Genomic DNA, 19,430 nt, shown 5'->3' on the forward strand with positions numbered 1-19,430 from the left:
TAATGCTTAAAGTGCTCCACTACAGCTGTACAATGATTAATGGCTGGGTGAATCTGCATATCACTACCGTAGTAACTAACTGTTTAAATGTACTCTGGCATACTGCATGCTCCATTCTGATAATGTCAGTGTACATGAGAACTTTTTTTGCCTACAGTGGTGGGAGCGATGGCGCTCCAAGTAGCATGGTGCATGGTGTTATCACTGCAACTTTGACAGTACTGTTTCTTTTAAAGATGCCGTGGCAACGCAAACGGCTTCTCGAGGAAAGTCAGTGACATCTGCTTGAAAAACACGGAGTAGAAAGAAACTCCAAATAAAGAAGAAATCCAAAGTCCTCACTTTTTCTTCCACTGGCTACAAACTTGGTTGTAAATTTTTCTAGATGATGTGGAAGCGAGCTCCAGGCGTAGCTATGATGTCACTGTAAGGCTCCTCCTGGACGAGCTCCACCGCCTGCTGCTTCTTCAGGACCAGGAAGCTGTAGAACTTGGCGGCTGCCTGCTTCTTGTTGTTGTTCCTGCACAGATCCAGCAGGCCGATGGACTGGGAACCCGTTTTGGTCATCACCCTCTGTGGAAGGAGGAGACAGAGGGAATCAGGAACATTGTTCTTAAGTTACCGGTATCCCAAGTAGCGCTTTTGGTAAAAGTGCGCTGTGTTGTTGCTGCTCTCTCTGCAGGCCGCAGCTAATGAGTTATGAGATACCAGGAACGTCTGTTGGACTCTTCAAGCCACACGTGGAACCACAGAGGAACCTCATCACTGACCAAATGTGTAGAACTAAGTCATGCTTTTGCAACTAGTCATTTTTGGTGTGACGATTCTGACAAGTAGTCAAAACAAGATGTTCTTCCAACAAAGCTGTGTACAAATACACACCTGGAGGCCATGGAGCATCTGCTGGGTTCTTTTGTTCCACCTCCTCTCCTCCTGGTCTTGGTCTCCTCCCTGCACCTCTTCCTCCTGGAACGGGAAAGCACACCTTCAAAGAGCACCTATTTTATGCTCCAGGGCAACATGAATCGATGTCTGTGTTTCCTGACATACTAACTTACAATGGTTTGAAAAAACGCTACAAGACAACATCAAATAGAACCACACAACATCTGGTCTACTGCAAAAGTTTGTAAATGTCAATCTCGCCTCGTCATCCGAGATGTCGTCGTTCTTCTTCTTGTCCTTGTCTCCGAGCAGGTCAAACTCGATCATCTGGCTGATGTTGGTGGTTTCCAGATCCACACTGGCTGCTTCCAGCTGCTGGGACTGGCTGATTGGCTCCTGCACTGGTTGTTGCTGGTCCAAAGTTCCCATCTAGATCAGAGAGTGAAGGAGGACGCAGAGTTTGTGGGGTCCTGACATCTGATATGGAGGGAAATCAGAATTTTAAATCTACTTCAGTCTTGAAAATGGAGGGGACCTCTGAGCTCACAGGCAGGGCTGCTTCGGTGTCCTGGGCTTTGCGTTTGAGGCCACGTTGAGGGGACGGGGGGGGCATGACCGTCTCGTCCAGCGTGGTCCTGCTGCCTTCCACAGCTGAAGCCTGCAGAACACTGGCCTCCTCCATGAGGGTCTGGTCTGAAAGGTAAAAGGCAATTTTGCATGGACTAAACCGTACCATGACTTTCTTTGTGCACAGCCATGCTGGACATTTCAGTTCATTGTCCCTGAGAATATTTTAAGAAATTGATGATCAGACTTCTTTTTTGTAACAGTACATTTTCAAACTAAAAATACAAAATTGTACGTCTAATTGATTTCATACCAAGCTATAAATAACCCAAATTCAACATGACCTTGCACACAAATGTGTCCAAACAGCCATTTCATACCTATGATGTCTATGTGCTGGTGTCCTGCGGTTTCCTCTCTGGGCACCTCCGGGTTCTCCAGATCCTTGAGGAACTCATCTAGACTGTCAGCCTCTCCACCTTTCCTCCTTCTCCTGAGCTCATCTGGAACCAGCGGTGTCAAACACCTTGTAAACATCTGGAGTGGGAAAGAGGTAGAAAGTGAAAGGTTTAGTGGCTATTATCGCAGTGCTACTGAACACAATGTTATGTTTTGGGTTCTTCACCTTCAGCAGCCTGGTATTCCAGAGAGGCTGAGCGGGGAGGGAGAACAGCTTCTCGACTCCTCCCGTTTCCTTCCACATCATCAGCTTCTTGGTGGGAGGGGCCAGGTCCAGGGTGGTGACAATGTCAGAGTAATCAGACAGCTGCGCACGGATGGTTTTACTGTCCAACTCCTTCACGCTGTCCACAATCAGCTTCCTCTTGCGCTTCGCCTTGGTCTCCTTCACTGCACAGTGCATCGGGGACACAGAGATGCAGCAGCTCAGTAAACCACAATATCTCTGAAGACACCACAATTCTGATCATTTTCAACATGCTGGAGCTGTCTGTGCGTTGCTAGTCTCTGATTTCTTTTGCACTAATGACCTGGAACTGTGTGGTTAGTTCGGACCAAAGGCCAAAGGAGTACAGGGATCAGGAGAACGCAAAGTTGTCTCTTAAAACCAGGCGCTCTGACCTGTGATGTCAATTGGCTCCAGGGCGAAGGTTTCTTCCTCGTTGTGAACCAAGCTGGTCTGTTCTGCCTGGTCTGCCGTGGCTGGGAGGGGCTTTGTTGGACCGGAGTCTGGACTGTCCGGAGCTCCCGCTAATGACACACAATCCCACCACGTTGGGACACATCCAGTATTTGGGTAAGTGTTTTGCAGTTTCAACTGTACATGACCGGAGTGACTTTCTACGGGTCCCCCGGAGGTGCGGGACTGACCTGAGAGGGCATCAAAGTCGTCGTCGTCGTCTCCGTGGTCCTGAGGCATCAGCACACTCTCCGCGATGCCAGGGGGGTCGTCAAAGATGCCGTCTCCATCCTCGTTGCTCAGCAGCTTGTCCACTTCACAGCGAGGAAAGGTCTTTCAATTATTACAAATATCACTGTTATTATTAACAAGAGGATTCAGTTCGCTGGCCAGTCCATCTGAATGGTCAAATATATAATAATTACACGCAACAAAAAGAGGGGTTCAAATGGACAGCTTTCCACAAACAGCGTGTTTTATTTAAGTTATAGTGGGCAAAGAAAAAGGTCCATGAAATAACAACCTTCATGCGGTAAGGTAAAGTGATGACAACAACCTTCACACACACTCAGCCACGAGAATTTTAGTCAGTGCCAATTTCAGATGAGGTAAAACTGATGTAGATTGATAGTCTCTTACCAAGCATGCCCTCCTCATTGCTCTCCATAGGATTCTCTCCGAAGTCGTCCTTGTACTGGTCATCGTACTCCAGATGGTTGGACTTGTCAGCCATCGCGTTAGCTCCACCCTCAGCCTCCAGCAGCAGGTTGGAAGCTGACGCTCCCATGATGTCCACCTCAAACGAGCTCTCCTCCCGCATCATCTCACGGTCGTCCATGCCAAAGTCAGCTGCAGGACAGAAGTGAGGGTTCTTACACCATGCAGAGAGGAATGTGGGCGGGTAACGGAAGTTACGCTGTCTTTTTAAAAGTGCTTCACGTGTGTAGGATCAGCAGTGAGGTTTCAGATTGGAACTAACTGAAGTGTTGAAGGTAAGAACTATGGCGTCCTAGCCTGGGTTCCTGTGTTTGGTTTGTCCATTATGGTAGAAACATGGCGGTGAAGCGTAGCAGACTCCATAGAGCCCTGTTTTGGTATAAATGTCTCCTTCATAAGGTTATGAACCAATTAATGTTACGTTCCATATCTGCAAATAGATGACATAAATGCTCAACAATGGCCCTAATTGAATATTGAATGTTAAACATTAAAAAGATGCCTACCAAAGTCATTGTCCTGCAGCAGGTTTAGGTTGCCCACCTCCTCCCTCATGGTGATCTCCTCCACTCTGCTTTGGTTCAAGTTGAACTGCTGCGCAATGTCTATATCACTGAACAAAACACAGTCAGTTCAATATTCATGTATTCATAGCCCTCTTCTTTTAAAGATACATTTTGGCAAGAAGTGGAAAAAGATCAAATATATATATAAATATATCCACGTTTTTGAATGACTTCCAACAGTTATTTAGTGATGAAGTGCTTCTAAATAATTAACCTCACAGGCAGAATACACTGGAAAGAAAAAATAAATATAGTTTCTTCCCACTATCATCTCTCTGCTATCCCGTCCTGTCTTTCTGTCCCTTTCTCCAGACACTTGTCCATCTCCCCTGGTCACCTGACTCACATCAAGCCACTCCCCCTGCCTTGTGGCAAACCGTCCCATTACCATCACCTGGCCTTTCTTGCTCAGCTGTTTCCACTTTCCTTCATCAGCTCAGTAGCTCACATGCCAGCCTCTTTTCCCCAGTCGGTTGAGTGGAAGTTGCAAAAAATAAAACAATGTTCAAATCACTTTCCAGGATATTAGATTTTATTCTCAATGTGTTTTCAGTTTCTCCAGGACTCAAGGTCCTTAACAATGTTTATGTTGGTTCAATTGAGTTCCTAGCATATCTACCTAATGCTCTCTCTGGATGACATAGACCAATGGAGGACTTACTCTAGGTCTGGTAGTGGCTGGTCAAAATCATGGAACTCCTCGGGCAGCGTGATGGCGTTGTAGGCTGCCTCTCTGTTCTCCTCTGGAAGATCTACCACGCCTGCAATGCCACAATGTAGGAAGTGAGTTAGAGAGTGTGACGTAGCCTGAGTGGCAGGGAGGAACCAGGGTCAAGTACATCAACATGAATACTGAAAGCAAGAAGTTTTAAGGAAGATCCCAAGATCAGTGGAAAAGTACAGAAAACCAAGAACAGGTGGACACAAGTATTCATTTCACCCACGTAATTGAGGCTATGAAGAAATCAACTGAATGTTATCTTTTTGTTCAAAGGACATGCAAAAGGCTTCGATCCCGCGGAGGTCCGCATACAGACTCCGTTACTGCGGACGGTTTTGTTTGACCTGGTCGAAACGCCATCTTGATCTTGATGAAGGCCTCGTTACAATCTGCCAGCAGGTACTTGGCTTTCCTGTGGTAGATCCTCACCACCCCCAGCAGCAGATGCCCTGAGGTCCGCAGAGCCATTTTCACCTGTCCAAGGAATGGGCAAAAGGTTTGTGCGTGAATGATTGTAAATCAGCTGCTTTTTACAGGTGCCAATAGCATCCGATTAACAATTCAGAAAGTATTGCAACTCTCAGATAATCATGCTGGCATTTATCTATAGAATATTCAATAAGATGAACCCTTATGTAAAAGATTTTTAAAACTTTAAAAATTTCCGACAAGCAACAATTAAATCTTTATTTAGAATGATATAAAATGAAACTAATCAAATGTATTTATAATGTTTTGCGTTCCTGAGAAAGTATAGCTGCTCTAATTTTCTGAGGGTTTCTGGAGTTTTTATCTTCTCGTAGAAAAAAAACAATGTTGATACAACATCTACATGTGCAAGAAGCCTTCAAAGACATTAGAGATCGTTAGATGAGAACAGTAAATGTTTGATAAAATGTTCATGACCTCTTTCAATATATTAATATCAAAACATGCTGCGAGAACTTTTTTTTATATTTTCAAACTTTAAAAAAAGAGAATTGATTTTGAAATAAAAAGAGAGAAAAAAAGATTTGCAAGCGTAGGATGACTGGTAAAACACACGCGTGATGACCCTGAGAAATGACCTTGGGGGAGATGATGCTTTCCACGCTGCTCTCCAGATTGCACTCAAAGACGTGTGCCTTGGTCAGCTTCTTGTCCCAGTGGGCCGCCAGCCAGATTTTGGCCAGCGGCCCACGTTTGCTGAGGACAAAGTGGGCATAAAACATTGTGCCGGAGCCTTTTCACCACCGGGCAAATGGGGTAGAGGGAGGCCTGAAGAGAAGAAAAGAAAATACTGCCTGATTCAAAATCACAACTCTGAAAGAGTACACAAAGCATGACAGTTGCAAGGAAGATGTAAATATTTAAAGCAGTCTCTTGAAGATGATGCAGGGGTCAGCTGATTAACAAAGACTTTTTAAAACCGTTGCATTGTATGAAAACTCCCTCAATAAACAATGCACGGCTCTGTGGAGTAATATCTGATGTATGAGAATAACCGCTGGCATGTAAGTAGTAAAATGATCCATTTTAACAGTATAAAAAGTAACAAAGTAAAAAGTGTAATGACTTGAATAGGATTACAACACTCTACATCATGTGTTTTTTTTTTTTTTTTTGCTAGCCTTTTGATGCTTATCAACTAAGTTTGATCGATCACGTGATTGGGACATGGCTGTGGGCTGGTGACGTCAGCGTTTACCTGCAGCCTCAAAACAACGTTACACCAAACCCAGAGACGGGAACTGCAACTGTCTCCCACGGTGTGAGAGCGCGTCAGACACACACACACACACACGCACACGCACACGCACGAGCGCGCGTCCGGACGGAATGGGGAATGTCGTTGAAGGGACACGAGACGGTCGTTAAAGCGCGTGTCACAACAGGTGATGACGCGCACAGGCTGCTAGCCGTTAGCCGCTGTCACTCAAAACCCGAGCACCGCGGAGCCAGCGTTGTTGTCGTTGTTGTTTTTTCTGACGCGGTTCACGAAGAAAGTCCCCGTGAACCGTAAGGACTCACCGCTGAGCCGCTCGGTGCTTCTCTCTCTCCGTTTGCCCCGCCGTGGTGCTGCTGCTGCGGCGGGAGGTGGTGGATTTTATCCCACCCCTCCTCCGAGTAAAACAAACAAGATGGCGCCTCTCTCTCCCCCCCCCAGCAGAGTGGTGCTGATGTGGGAGAGACGGAGGGAGGCTGAGCTTCCTACCTGTGCGCCTGTTTGGGCCCCCCCCCCTCACCTGTACCCTTTACTTTAGTAAAAGCACAAAAAGTATACGTGGGAATGGCCCATATCAGAGTGAAGTGTGTTGGGCCACAAACATTGTGTTGTTATGTTCACTCTGCTCCAGTGTCATCGAGAAGAGGAAGGAATGACAAACATTAATGTAAATGAGTATTAACACAATACTTGATGCCTTCGTGAAACCTCCAAGATTGTGGGTGTATTCCACGCTCTAACATACACATTTGGAGTGACTGACACATCGTCATCTCGAGTAACACTTGTTATGTGGATCCACTTAAAGAAATTTGAATGCACTTTACTTTCTAATTATATAATAATGTCTAAGTATTTAATACAATTTGTGCTGTGCAACGATTACATTTTTTAATTGCAGGAATTATCTGCAGAGATGTTTGAAGGGGACGTCAGCGTTTTCATACCAAATTTCATGATAACTCATCTGATGGTTAAGATATTTTAATCTTGACTGAGAAGGTGACTTTGCCTTTTCCATGGTGCTATTGTTCCAGCTTCATTACATGCTGAATGAACTACACATGTTAATAGCAAAAGGTATACATTTTTAATGCTAACATGCAAAATTACATACATATCAAATGACTGCACCGTGTGATATTAATTAATGGTCAAGCAGATGCATTTTCCCAGCCTGTTTGTAGACTAATGATAACTTCTTGGAATCAGATAATCTTTGTATTTTTTTAAAAGCAATTTGCATTTCATGTTTCACTGTGAAATAAATATGTGTAGAATATCTATAGTATTAAATTAACTTGTCGTTAAAGATCCAAGTTGCATTCTCCAACTGATCCATGCAGTGTAGATTATTCTCACAACCTTTGTTAATCTAGAGAAAACAGATTTGTTAAGTTATGTCATGCGTTGTGTTATTCTATCACAGAGATGTAAGAGAGATGTGCACAAATGCAGCAATGTCATCTCCAATGTGTTGCAATAGCTGTAGAATACTTGCCTGAAATATCTTGTTTAAGCCTCTACAAATGAAGTGCACAATTTTTTAAAATTTAAATATTTAATCTTGATTTATGATAATCCATCCAGTTCATCACTCAATCTCATCAACATCCACATCAACAGTCTTGCTGGTTCCAACCACCCTTCCATCCACAACTGTTTCCACCACGGTGATGGTCTTTGTGATAACTGTGGGGGGGAAATATAGAAACAATCATGAGCAAATCACACCACATTTCTTCATTCCCATTAGAACTGATGTTGCATTTTAATAGTAAAATGTATGTAAAACATTGCTTACTTTGTTTTGAACTGGTGATGCAGATGAAAAGAAAGAAAAAAACAATTAGTCTAGAATATTTCTACTTTTCATCATATCATATATCAAAGCAGTGTTTCTCTATCTCTTCCGGTCTCACCTTTCATCCTCCCCATCCAGCAACCTCCTGTACTCCGCGATCTCCATCTCCAGCCGAGCCTTGAGGTCCAGCAGCAGGTCGTAGTCCTGCTTGTGGCTGCTGATGTTGGCGTGCAGCTGGGACAGCTGAGCCTCCAGGCCTGTGACCCTGTTCTGGAGGGCTGCTAGCTGGGAAACGTAACGCACCCGGGTCTCTTCCACGGAGCCCTCCAGAGACACTTTCTGTTGGGGGGGGGGGGGGCAGGGAAAAGTTCTTAAGTGAGGAGGCACTCAGTGATTTTAATTGACAGATCTTACTTTATGCTGGTTCTTATTCGCTGCAAGGCTTTTTGCTGTGTGTGTAACTAGCATTTTGATGTTGCGTGTACTTCTTAATTACCTTTATTCACTTAATAATAAAAAGGTATAAAGGTCGTTGCTGATCATGTTTGTGCACTAAATATGGAGCTCCACCTAGCTCTTGGTTGGCTTACAGCTTAGCATCTTAGCTCTTTAAAACTCAAATAAAAAAAAGTAGTATTTGTTGAGTGCCATTTAAAGGCAACGCATTGTGAAGCCATGCAAGCTATTGTCTTTATTCTAACTACCAAACGAGCTAAAAAGTCCCAAGAGCTTTTCTTTAAACATGTCCAGTGGTATTGTCTGTAGAGGCATCATAATAGTGGTGTCCATTGGATAATCATATTTATTGTTAATGTTGACATACCATGCTCAGATGGGCCTGCAGATCAATCTGAAGCCTCTGCAGGGTGCTCTTCAGGTCCTTCAACTCGGTGCGGGACGTCACAAGAACCTCTGTGTGTGTGATCACTTCCTGCTCCACCGATGTCACCTAGGCAGATTGAAGAAACAACATTCTCTGTCACCCAACAGCTCCTGACATATTATTACGACAATCGAAAGGTCGCCGCAGTGGCTGTACTCTGAGGAGTTGTAACACTTCACCTTGTTCTGGTACCACGCCTCGAGTTCAGTGCGATTCTTGCTGATCAAACTCTCGTAGTGCGATCTGATCTCAGACATGGCCTGGTTCAGGTCTTGGGAGGGAGAAGCATCCACGGCCACATTGACCTGTCCGCCCATGTGACTCCTCAGCTGGGTTAGCTCCTGTAGGGGTCAAAGGACAGTCAGCAGGTGTGTTAACTATGAATCATGAATGGGTTATTTGTTATGACAACACAAGCAAAGGATTGTTTGTGAGCTGTGTTTCCACGTCTGCTTTGGGAGCTTTAACCTGAGTGTAAGAGACAAGCTCCTGAGATGCATTGAGCTGATTGAGGGAGAGAAGAACACAAGATCGTGTGGAAAGGGAAGACCGGTAGCACTGGGAAGGGGAGGAGGCAGCAGACCCGTTTATAAAAGCAGGATCCTAACATGGAATTTCCTTCGGTGTTGTCACAGGCAATCACCTCTTCGTGGTTCCTTTGGAGCGTGACGATGTCCTCCCTCAGGTCCTCATACCGGCACTCCAAGTCCATTCTGATCAAGTTCATCTCATCCAGCACCTTCTTCAGCCCGACGATGTCCGCCTCCACCGCCATCCTCATGGCCTGCTCGTTCTCGTACCTGAGAAAGTCGGGAGGGGTATTATTGAGTTGTCAACATTAGAAGTTGTCAGTGAGCCTTCCGTTTACGATTTGATGTGCATGTGGCGGTTAACTTATGTGCCGTTGCAGAGAAGTACAGCGGAATTCACTCACTTCATTTTGAAGTCATCAGCGGCCAGTTTTCCATTGTCCATGTCCAGGATTGTCTTGGCATTACACTTAGAGGCAATGACAATCTAAGGTGAAAGAAAAACAGGGAAACATGTAAGAACAAGTATAATCATGCTCATTTCTTATACACAGCATAGTATGAGATCCACATCAATCATTTTTAGGAGAGTACCCATCAAAAGGTGGTCCTTAAAAAATTGGAACGTAAAGGTACGTATTTTTTTTTTAATTGAGCCTGAGAAAAATGTCTCCTAGTTCTCTAACTCAAATGTCCGCTGTCTCAACCCCACACACAATACATCCCACCCCGCCTCCCCCAGAAAGACGAGGAGGGGAAGACACACACGCGTCGGTCTACTTCTTCTTACCTTGTTCTTCAGATCTTCGATGGTGGCGAAGTAGCTGCTGTAGTCGGGGCTGATGACCTTGTGGTTCTGGTACCATTCTCTGATCTGCATCTCCAGGTGGTTGTTCTCCTTCTCCAGGGTGCGCACCGTCTCCAGGTAGGAGGCCAGGCGGTCGTTCAGGTTTTGCATGGTGGCCTTCTCGTTGGCCCCGACGTGGAGGTCCATGCCAGCGGTCACGTTGAACCCTCCGGAGGAGGAGGAGGAGGAGAGTCCGTAGCTCTGCTGGGACGAGGAGATGCGTGTGCCGCGGCCGCCTGCTCCTCCGTAGACACTCATGGTCCTCTGGCCGTAGGAAACGCTGCTGAAAGACATGCTGAGAGCTGGATCTGGATCTAGAACAGGGAGGATCACTGATCTGCGGTTGAAGGCATCACCTTGGTTTTCTTGGTTATATAGCAACAAAGTGGGAGGGCCTAGGAGGGGTACATGAAAAGGAAGACCACCCCCCACACACACACCTTCCCCCTACTCCTTTTTGCTATCTCCACATCAGCATGGGTGTGGGTGGGTTGTGGTTCCCCCACGTTTTTCAGGCCAAACCGGTGGTCCTCAATAAGGCGACATTCCTTGAATACCACTTTGTCTCTTTTTGTCATAACCTCCTTGTCATAACAGCAGATTGAGATGAAAAGACATGCTTTAAAATAATGCATTCTTACAGAAGAAAAATGGTTAATTATCTTGTAAAATATTCACTCCTAGCAGTGATAGAAATGGCACATAGTAGTGGTTATTAGCCTGGGGCAAAAGGTTGAGGCAGGGCAGAATCTAGCTAATATCCTTTTTGTGTCCAAGATTTATATTAGAAAAGAAAACAGATTTAACAGAAAGTTAGCAGGACAAACAGCAATTTATGCATATTTAAAAATAATTTTACTACTTCCTAAAATTTAATCTCATTTGTCAATAACTACATCTGCAATGACATGTCGAAATGTCAGCTTTGTGTTCATTTTGCTTGATAAATACGGATAATTGGGTGTCCCGTTTTGCTATGCCTGGGGCCTTTTTGTGGTGACACAACGCATTGTTAAATTTGAAAAATCTACAACTTTAAGTCAATGAATTAAAACAAATATCATCTTGCTTTAATCATTTTACAACCTGATATGTAACCGGAGTAAAATCTGCTTCTAATACTGTTCTTAAAAATGTACAGCTGTCATCAGATTGACAGAAAACCCGCCACTCATCCCAACACCCTTCTTATCAGCGTGACGCTGATTGATGAGGTCATTAGAGAAAGCGACAGGGTGATCATTTACTGTTGTGTGTAGGTGAGAATTAAACCAATAAAACTGCCTGGTACAAAGCTGGTCGACATCATTACAGATCGTAAAGATGTGATGAAAGCCAGGCATGGTGTTGAGTACAATTTCACCAGAGAAACAAGTTTAGTTCCTGAGTAACTCGTCAGGCTTGATTCATACAATCTAAACACCAACGACGTGGACTTGCCATTGTTTGCCACAGGGAGGATCTCGGCTCTGCTGGAAAAATCTACATTTTCTGTTGTGTTTATTGAGTCTCAGTGTTTCCCCCTGTTTGATGCAATCATAGAATAACATAATAGCGCTGGTGGAAGGTTTCAAATGCTTTTATTTTTTAAGTATAAATTAGGGGTGTCAAATGATTAAAAATTTTAATCAAATTAATCAGAATTTTCAGTGGATTAATCATGATTAATCACACCTGAATCCTAACCATTTTTTCTTTCTGAAATGCATACTAAAGATAAATAACAGGACACAGATACATAATTATCATTATTATTATCATAATTATTATTTTTTACATAAATATATGTTATTGATATTTGATTTTTTAATTCATTCCAGAAAATAATCAAATCAATGTTATTTGATAAGTTACAGACTGATTTCCCTGCATGGCTCTAGAAGGGTCTCGAGCCTCTGCAGTTTATCCCACTCTGCTGTGAGTTTGTGCTCCTGCGATGACCAGACATGACCAGACATGTCAACCCTCCCGATGTTTCAAAGCCCCCCCCGAAAATCTCCCGGACCGACCTTTCTCCCGATTTCCACCTGAACAACAATATTGCTGCACCACCCGTCACTGGGCGCGCCGTTTCAGACCGAACAATAATAAAGGTTACACCTTGAAGTCGAGCGCGGCGATTAGAACGACTGGCGCTGCAAAGAAATCCGCTACCACCCCCATTTTAGTGTGAAATATTCCCATACCTGGGAGAATTTAGATCGCATTGGTTTCTCTTCCTCCGCATGTTTCAGAACAGCGCTGCTCTTGCTCTGCTGGGCGGAGCTTTTCTTCTTCTCTGTTCTGCTGCGCGAGAACGGGGGGGGGGGGGGGGGGGGGGGGGGGGGGGGGCGGGTCTCTGGCGCAAACAACTTGCTGAACCTGACGGCCTGACATATGCCTGCAGGTGGCAGTAATGTGTTGTATAGGATGAAGTGCATTCTCTAGAAGAAGAGGTTCTTTCCGGACCTGAATAATTTGTCACACTGCGCATGCGTGAAATGCGTCAAAAAAATTGACGTAATTAACAACAAACAGCTAATTAACGCCGTTAACGCGCTATTTTTGACAGCCCTAGTATAAATACAAAAAATGACTTTAATTAAAGGTCCTAATATAAAAATGTTACTTAAATAAAAGTAGAAAAGTATCAGCCTCAAACTACACTAAAACTTAAAAAAGGAATTTGTGTATAATCTTAACCAGCGGAGTATTCTACTTCATCCATTGATTTTCATTTTTAAATATGCATAAATTGCTGTTTGTCCTGCTAACTTTCTGTTAAATCTGTTCTCTTTTCTAATTTAAATCTTGGACACAAAAAGGATATTAGCTAGATTCTGCCCTGCCTCAACCTTTTGCCCCAGGCTAATAACCACTACTATGTGCCATTTCTATCACTGCTAGGAGTGAATATTTAACAAGATAATTAACCATTCTTCTTCTGTAAGAATGCATTATTTTAAAGCATGTCTTTTCATCTCAATCTGCTGTTATGACAAGGAGGTTATGACAAAAAGAGACAAAGTGGTATTCAAGGAATGTCGCCTTATTGAGGACCACCGGTTTGGCCTGAAAAACGTGGGGGAACCACAACCCACCCACACCCATGCTGATGTGGAGATAGCAAAAAGGAGTAGGGGGAAGGTGTGTGTGTGGGGGGTGGTCTTCCTTTTCATGTACCCCTCCTAGGCCCTCCCACTTTGTTGCTATATAACCAAGAAAACCAAGGTGATGCCTTCAACCGCAGATCAGTGATCCTCCCTGTTCTAGATCCAGATCCAGCTCTCAGCATGTCTTTCAGCAGCGTTTCCTACGGCCAGAGGACCATGAGTGTCTACGGAGGAGCAGGCGGCCGCGGCACACGCATCTCCTCGTCCCAGCAGAGCTACGGACTCTCCTCCTCCTCCTCCGGAGGGTTCAACGTGACCGCTGGCATGGACCTCCACGTCGGGGCCAACGAGAAGGCCACCATGCAAAACCTGAACGACCGCCTGGCCTCCTACCTGGAGACGGTGCGCACCCTGGAGAAGGAGAACAACCACCTGGAGATGCAGATCAGAGAATGGTACCAGAACCACAAGGTCATCAGCCCCGACTACAGCAGCTACTTCGCCACCATCGAAGATCTGAAGAACAAGGTAAGAAGAAGTAGACCGACGCGTGTGTGTCTTCCCCTCCTCGTCTTTCTGGGGGGAGGCGGGTGGGATGTATTGTGTGTGGGGTTGAGACAGCGGACATTTGAGTTACGTTCCAATTTTTTAAGGACCACCTTTTGATGGGTACTCTCCTAAAAATGATTGATCTGGATCTCATACTATGCTGTGTATAAGAAATGAGCATGATTATACTTGTTCTTACATGTTTCCCTGTTTTTCTTTCACCTTAGATTGTCATTGCCTCTAAGTGTAATGCCAAGACAATCCTGGACATGGACAATGGAAAACTGGCCGCTGATGACTTCAAAATGAAGTGAGTGAATTCCGCTGTACTTCTCTGCAACGGCACATAAGTTAACCGCCACATGCACATCAAATCGTAAACGGAAGGCTCACTGACAACTTCTAATGTTGACAACTCAATAATACCCCTCCCGACTTTCTCAGGTACGAGAACGAGCAGGCCATGAGGATGGCGGTGGAGGCGGACATCGTCGGGCTGAAGAAGGTGCTGGATGAGATGAACTTGATCAGAATGGACTTGGAGTGCCGGTATGAGGACCTGAGGGAGGACATCGTCACGCTCCAAAGGAACCACGAAGAGGTGATTGCCTGTGACAACACCAAAGGAAATTCCATGTTAGGATCCTGCTTTTATAAACGGGTCTGCTGCCTCCTCCCTTTTCCCAGTGCTACCGGTCTTCCCTTTCCACACGATCTTGTGTTCTTCTCTCCCTCAATCAGCTCAATGCATGTCAGTAGCGTGTGTCTTACACTCGGGTCAAAGCTCCCAAAGCAGACGTGGAAACACAGCTCACAAACAATCCTTTGCTTGTGTTGTCATAACAAATAACCCTTTCATTATTCATAGTTAACACACCTGCTGACTGTCCTTTGACCCCTACAGGAGCTAACCCAGCTGAGGAGTCACATGGGCGGACAGGTCAATGTGGCCGTGGATGCTTCTCCCTCCCAAGACCTGAACCAGGCCATGTCTGAGATCAGATCGCACTACGAGAGTTTGATCAGCAAGAATCGCACTGAACTCGAGGCGTGGTACCAGAACAAGGTGAAGTGTTACAACTCCTCAGAGTACAGCCACTGCGGCGACCTTTCGATTGTCGTAATAATATGTCAGGAGCTGTTGGGTGACAGAGAATGTTGTTTCTTCAATCTGCCTAGGTGACATCGGTGGAGCAGGAAGTGATCACACACACAGAGGTTCTTGTGACGTCCCGCACCGAGTTGAAGGACCTGAAGAGCACCCTGCAGAGGCTTCAGATTGATCTGCAGGCCCATCTGAGCATGGTATGTCAACATTAACAATAAATATGATTATCCAATGGACACCACTATTATGATGCCTCTACAGACAATACCACTGGACATGTTTAAAGAAAAGCTCTTGGAACTTTATCAAAATGCTAGTTACACACACAGCAAAAAGCCTTGCAGCGAATAAGAACCAGCATAAAGTAAGATCTGTCAATTAAAATCACTGAGTGCCTCCTCACTTAAGAACTTTTCCCTGCCCCCCCCCCCAACAGAAAGTGTCTCTGGAGGGCTCCGTGGAAGAGACCCGGGTGCGTTACGTTTCCCAGCTAGCAGCCCTCCAGAACAGGGTCACAGGCCTGGAGGCTCAGCTGTCCCAGCTGCACGCCAACATCAGCAGCCACAAGCAGGACTACGACCTGCTGCTGGACCTCAAGGCTCGGCTGGAGATGGAGATCGCGGAGTACAGGAGGTTGCTGGATGGGGAGGATGAAAGGTGAGACCGGAAGAGATAGAGAAACACTGCTTTGATATATGATATGATGAAAAGTAGAAATATTCTAGACTAATTGTTTTTTTCTTTCTTTTCATCTGCATCACCAGTTCAAAGCAAAGTAAGCAATGTTTCACATACATGTCTTTTCTATTTTACTATTAAAATGCAACATGAGTTCTAATGGGAATGAAGAAATGTGGTGTGATTTGCTCATGATGGTTTCTATATTTCCCCCCCACAGTTATCACAAAGACCATCACCGTGGTGGAAACAGTTGTGGATGGAAGGGTGGTTGGAACCAGCAAGACTGTTGATGTGGATGTTGATGAGATTGAGTGATGAACTGCATGGATTATCATAAATCAAGATTAAATATTTAAATTTTAAAAAATTGTGCACTTCATTTGTAGAGGCTTAAACAAGATGGCCTGTTAAACTATGATGCATTTCATTACATTACACTACATGTCATTTAGCTGACGCTTTTATCCAAAACGACGTACGATAAGTGCATTTCCACATAGATACAAACTCAGAAGAACAAGTAACAAGAAAGCGAGCAGGACAGCAAAGAGTCGCCATCTCGCCGAGTGCTTTTCTCTCAGTGAGGGAGGAACAAGCCGCTTGATGCAGATCTGAGTGTGCGGGTTGAGATGTAGGGTTCCACCATGTCATGGATGTAGACTGGACCCGATCCATTCACAGCATGGTACGTCAGTACCAATGTTTTGAACTGGATGCGGGCAGCCACTCATTACAACGTGGTCTCTCAGTTTGTCTCCTTCAGTGACTCCCAGCTTACACCATTAGATAAACCAGTGTCCATTGGACAAATGTTGGAACAAGTTGCATAAATGTAGAGACACAAGACTGTTCTTGTGAAATTCTGCATGTTGGTGAAAGCGCCACCAGGAGGCAGCAAAGTTGGCTGAAAGGTCACACGCCATCAAGACAGTGCACATTGAGAAACGGCATACATCTCTAAAGGCAGCCCCAAGCTACATGGCACTGCATCACTTTATTTCGTTTACTCCATTGAAAGAGCCCCAAACTCCTTCCTGCAACTTCTGCGTGTTGCATTGACAAAGTACATTTAAAATGCATATACAAGCATTGCCTCCGTGCTAGTCTTGACCATAATCCAGTGGAGTGCAGGGCTGTCGGGCACCACCCACCTGAGGCTCAGCCTGTGGATCCGGCGGCCTGTTTGTGTGTGTGTCATACTTGTTCCCTGTCGCCCTGCTTCCTGGACCTTCAAGACAGACGGCACCAATCTCTCCGACCTCTTCTCACGCGCGACAGACCTCAGCACAAATGGAGTAATAGCTCACTTCTTATGGGCTCTGACAAGTGTGCTGCTCCGTCTCCCTCTCCAACACGTTCACCCGTCCTTACAGTTTACTTTTTAATTTGTTTGATGTGTGTGGATTGAGAGTTTTTGTACGGTGGACATCACAAGGTTAACTCTCTCACTCTCTTATACACACACACACACACACACAGACATATGATACAGCACTTTACAATACAAAAACAACATCTCACAGTGAAGAACTACCTCGGGGGGGAACGCATTGACTGTGTGGGATGTCTCATCCAAATGTGCCCACTCGTTCTTCACAGCCAGGCCCATAAGTCAGAGAGGAATATACACTAGCACCTTGTCTCTGTCCAGAAGTCAGGGGGGAAAAGGGCTCACAGTTGCCAAAAACCATCCCACAAACCCCACAGGGAACGGACTTACCATGGGACACAAAGGGCCTGGTTATATTTCACCGCAGGATGGCCTTTGTGCCTCTGAATCAGCCAACACTGAGGCTGTGTCTCATACCTCGTCCAACCTGTCTGTCTCCTAAGCTGACAAGTAGGTCTCTTTTAGGGAGGAGCCCTAGAAAAAGTCCAATGGGGGTTTGATGGATTTTGTGCGTATACACGAAGGCGCACGCACACACACACACACACAGGTTTACACATGGGCACTTTGTCCAAATGAGAGCTCACCCACAGCACATTTCTCACAGTACAATTGTATGGAGGCGGGATGAACTCAGAAAGAAAGAGCCAAAAGGGGAAGGGGGGGTGGTGTGGTTGGGGGAGGTCTCTTCAGCTCTTTTTGGAGGCAACAATGGTCTTTGTCCGAGTTCCTCAAGCATTTCTTATTAGGGTTACCAAAGGGAGGCGGAGGAGGAGATGGGGCACATGCAGTCGCAGGGCAGTTTTCTCCATAGTAACAATGACAAAACAAGCCAGTTCAACAGCAGGCAGGCAAAAGGGATGATTGCAGCTGCTCAATAGAAGCTTGTGCTGCAGAGTCCGGCTCACATAAGGAGAGGAGGAAGACGATCGGAAGAGGTGGACGTCTAGTGGAGTGCAGCATTTCTCACAGTTTAAGAGAACGAGCTGGGAGGCCCACAAACTTCCCCTCCCAGCATGGACCGAGACAGTCACAGCGAGGACACTTTGTCCACCATGGTTCTGGAGAACATTAAGAACAAATTGATTCATGCCTTCAGGGCGACCGGGGAGTCCCGAGGAAACCCTGAAGACTCTGGCGCCGCTGTCAGACCGGTCAGCATGAGCAGGAGTCACCAAGCCAATGAAGAGCTGCGGAGGGCGCAGATCGACGGAGCGATAACCTGGCTGAGGTCCGAACTGGTGAGTTTGACTGATATTGTGCGACAGGTGTCATGACCGGATTTTGTCTCCAATTGACCCATTGATGGGGTCACTTCTTGAATGTAGTTCCTGTACTTGTATGACAATAGTCCGAGGAAAGGGCCGGCATCTAAACTATGCTGATTCAGTCTACTTTTATCGGTGTCTTGCAGCTGGAGATGCGCTCACAGGACCTCCAGCTGGCTCAGACACTACTGGGGCTCAACTCGGAGATCCAAAGACTGCGGAGGGAGAGTTTCGGAGGTGTGGAAGCAGAGGGGGATGATCAGCAGTAACTGGCCCAGGCAGTGAGCCCGAGACTTTAGAGAGGTGGAGAAATGCCACGGAGCCCATGGCACGCACGGAAATGACTGTAACCCAACAGCACCGATCAAATGCATTCTCCCCTAAAAGAGTAGAAGCAAAAAGTTCCGTTCTGTGATGCTGGCGTTGTTAATTTGAGATGTTTTGCACTTATGGAGAGTTGTACTAAAGAAACCTTTTGGTAAGTGTTGCAGCAAATGAGGCATTATGAATGTAAAAAACAAAAAACATTGATGTTGACTTTTTTTTGTAATTTGACAAGAAAATAAAATTTGCACCGTGAGTGATTTCATATCTTTAATGTACCGTACATGCCGTACGACACACAGCACACAGTAACTGCTTGAAATACAGATAGATGTAAACTCCAAACCAACTATTTTATTCAATTCACAAATACTTAATTGCTCAATATACTTAATTACTTACTTAGCGATATTCATGATTACATGGCATAACGGCACTGTCAGCAACATCATTGCCAGATGTGGAGAATACAAATGCATTAAACTCCAGGTGTTCCCGCTGCTGACTTTAATCGAATGTGCATGCAGTCAGAGTTAAAACCTCAGCGAGCTTTCAGCACTTACACACACACATACAATCAGTACACAAATAAAAACGCAAATTGAACATTCAACATTCGTCGGCTCTGTGTCACCAGCAATTGTGAAATACAATA

At 45.2% G+C, this 19,430-nt stretch overlaps 4 protein-coding genes across 5 annotated transcripts; 2 read left to right on the top strand and 2 right to left on the bottom strand.

The window, feature by feature from the left end:
* Positions 1 to 381: 381 nt before the first annotated feature.
* rad21b (RAD21 cohesin complex component b) lies at positions 382 to 6,723 on the bottom strand. 2 transcript variants are annotated; one of them, XM_037473637.2, is made up of 14 exons: positions 6,605 to 6,723; positions 5,662 to 5,851; positions 4,939 to 5,068; positions 4,535 to 4,634; positions 3,814 to 3,920; positions 3,230 to 3,439; positions 2,782 to 2,904; positions 2,533 to 2,661; positions 2,078 to 2,301; positions 1,833 to 1,989; positions 1,421 to 1,578; positions 1,147 to 1,314; positions 883 to 966; positions 382 to 573 (listed from the first exon to the last, which is right to left on the bottom strand). In XM_037473637.2, exons 2-14 carry the CDS (start codon positions 5,803 to 5,805, stop codon positions 382 to 384), a joined length of 1,926 nt encoding a protein of 641 aa, XP_037329534.2. In that variant the 5' UTR covers positions 5,806 to 5,851; positions 6,605 to 6,723. The 2 variants fall into 2 exon arrangements, with proteins under 2 accessions (XP_037329534.2, XP_037329535.2); XM_037473638.2 differs by having other exon boundaries at positions 1,433 to 1,578; positions 6,605 to 6,721.
* Positions 6,724 to 6,920: 197 nt separating this feature from the next.
* Positions 6,921 to 10,657, bottom strand: LOC119218881 (keratin, type I cytoskeletal 13-like). Its single transcript, XM_062558517.1, has 8 exons — positions 10,307 to 10,657; positions 9,921 to 10,003; positions 9,630 to 9,786; positions 9,166 to 9,327; positions 8,927 to 9,052; positions 8,222 to 8,442; positions 8,104 to 8,114; positions 6,921 to 7,991 (listed from the first exon to the last, which is right to left on the bottom strand). The coding sequence occupies exons 1-8, from the start codon at positions 10,655 to 10,657 to the stop codon at positions 7,894 to 7,896; spliced, it is 1,209 nt and encodes a 402-aa protein (XP_062414501.1). The 3' UTR covers positions 6,921 to 7,893.
* A 2,978-nt stretch (positions 10,658 to 13,635) lies between these two features.
* On the top strand, positions 13,636 to 16,121 carry LOC119218879 (keratin, type I cytoskeletal 13-like). Its single transcript, XM_062558518.1, has 8 exons — positions 13,636 to 13,983; positions 14,232 to 14,314; positions 14,449 to 14,605; positions 14,909 to 15,070; positions 15,184 to 15,309; positions 15,549 to 15,769; positions 15,877 to 15,887; positions 16,011 to 16,121. Exons 1-8 carry the CDS (start codon positions 13,636 to 13,638, stop codon positions 16,106 to 16,108), a joined length of 1,206 nt encoding a protein of 401 aa, XP_062414502.1. The 3' UTR covers positions 16,109 to 16,121.
* Positions 16,122 to 17,931: 1,810 nt separating this feature from the next.
* si:ch211-153f2.3 (protein FAM167A) lies at positions 17,932 to 19,031 on the top strand. Its single transcript, XM_037473649.2, has 2 exons — positions 17,932 to 18,424; positions 18,598 to 19,031. Exons 1-2 carry the CDS (start codon positions 18,200 to 18,202, stop codon positions 18,718 to 18,720), a joined length of 348 nt encoding a protein of 115 aa, XP_037329546.2. The 5' UTR covers positions 17,932 to 18,199; the 3' UTR covers positions 18,721 to 19,031.
* The last annotated feature ends 399 nt before the right edge of the window (positions 19,032 to 19,430 follow it).

The sequence above is a fragment of the Pungitius pungitius genome, chromosome 17 (assembly GCF_949316345.1).
Source record: "Pungitius pungitius chromosome 17, fPunPun2.1, whole genome shotgun sequence".
Classification (NCBI taxonomy): Eukaryota; Metazoa; Chordata; class Actinopteri; order Perciformes; family Gasterosteidae; genus Pungitius; species Pungitius pungitius.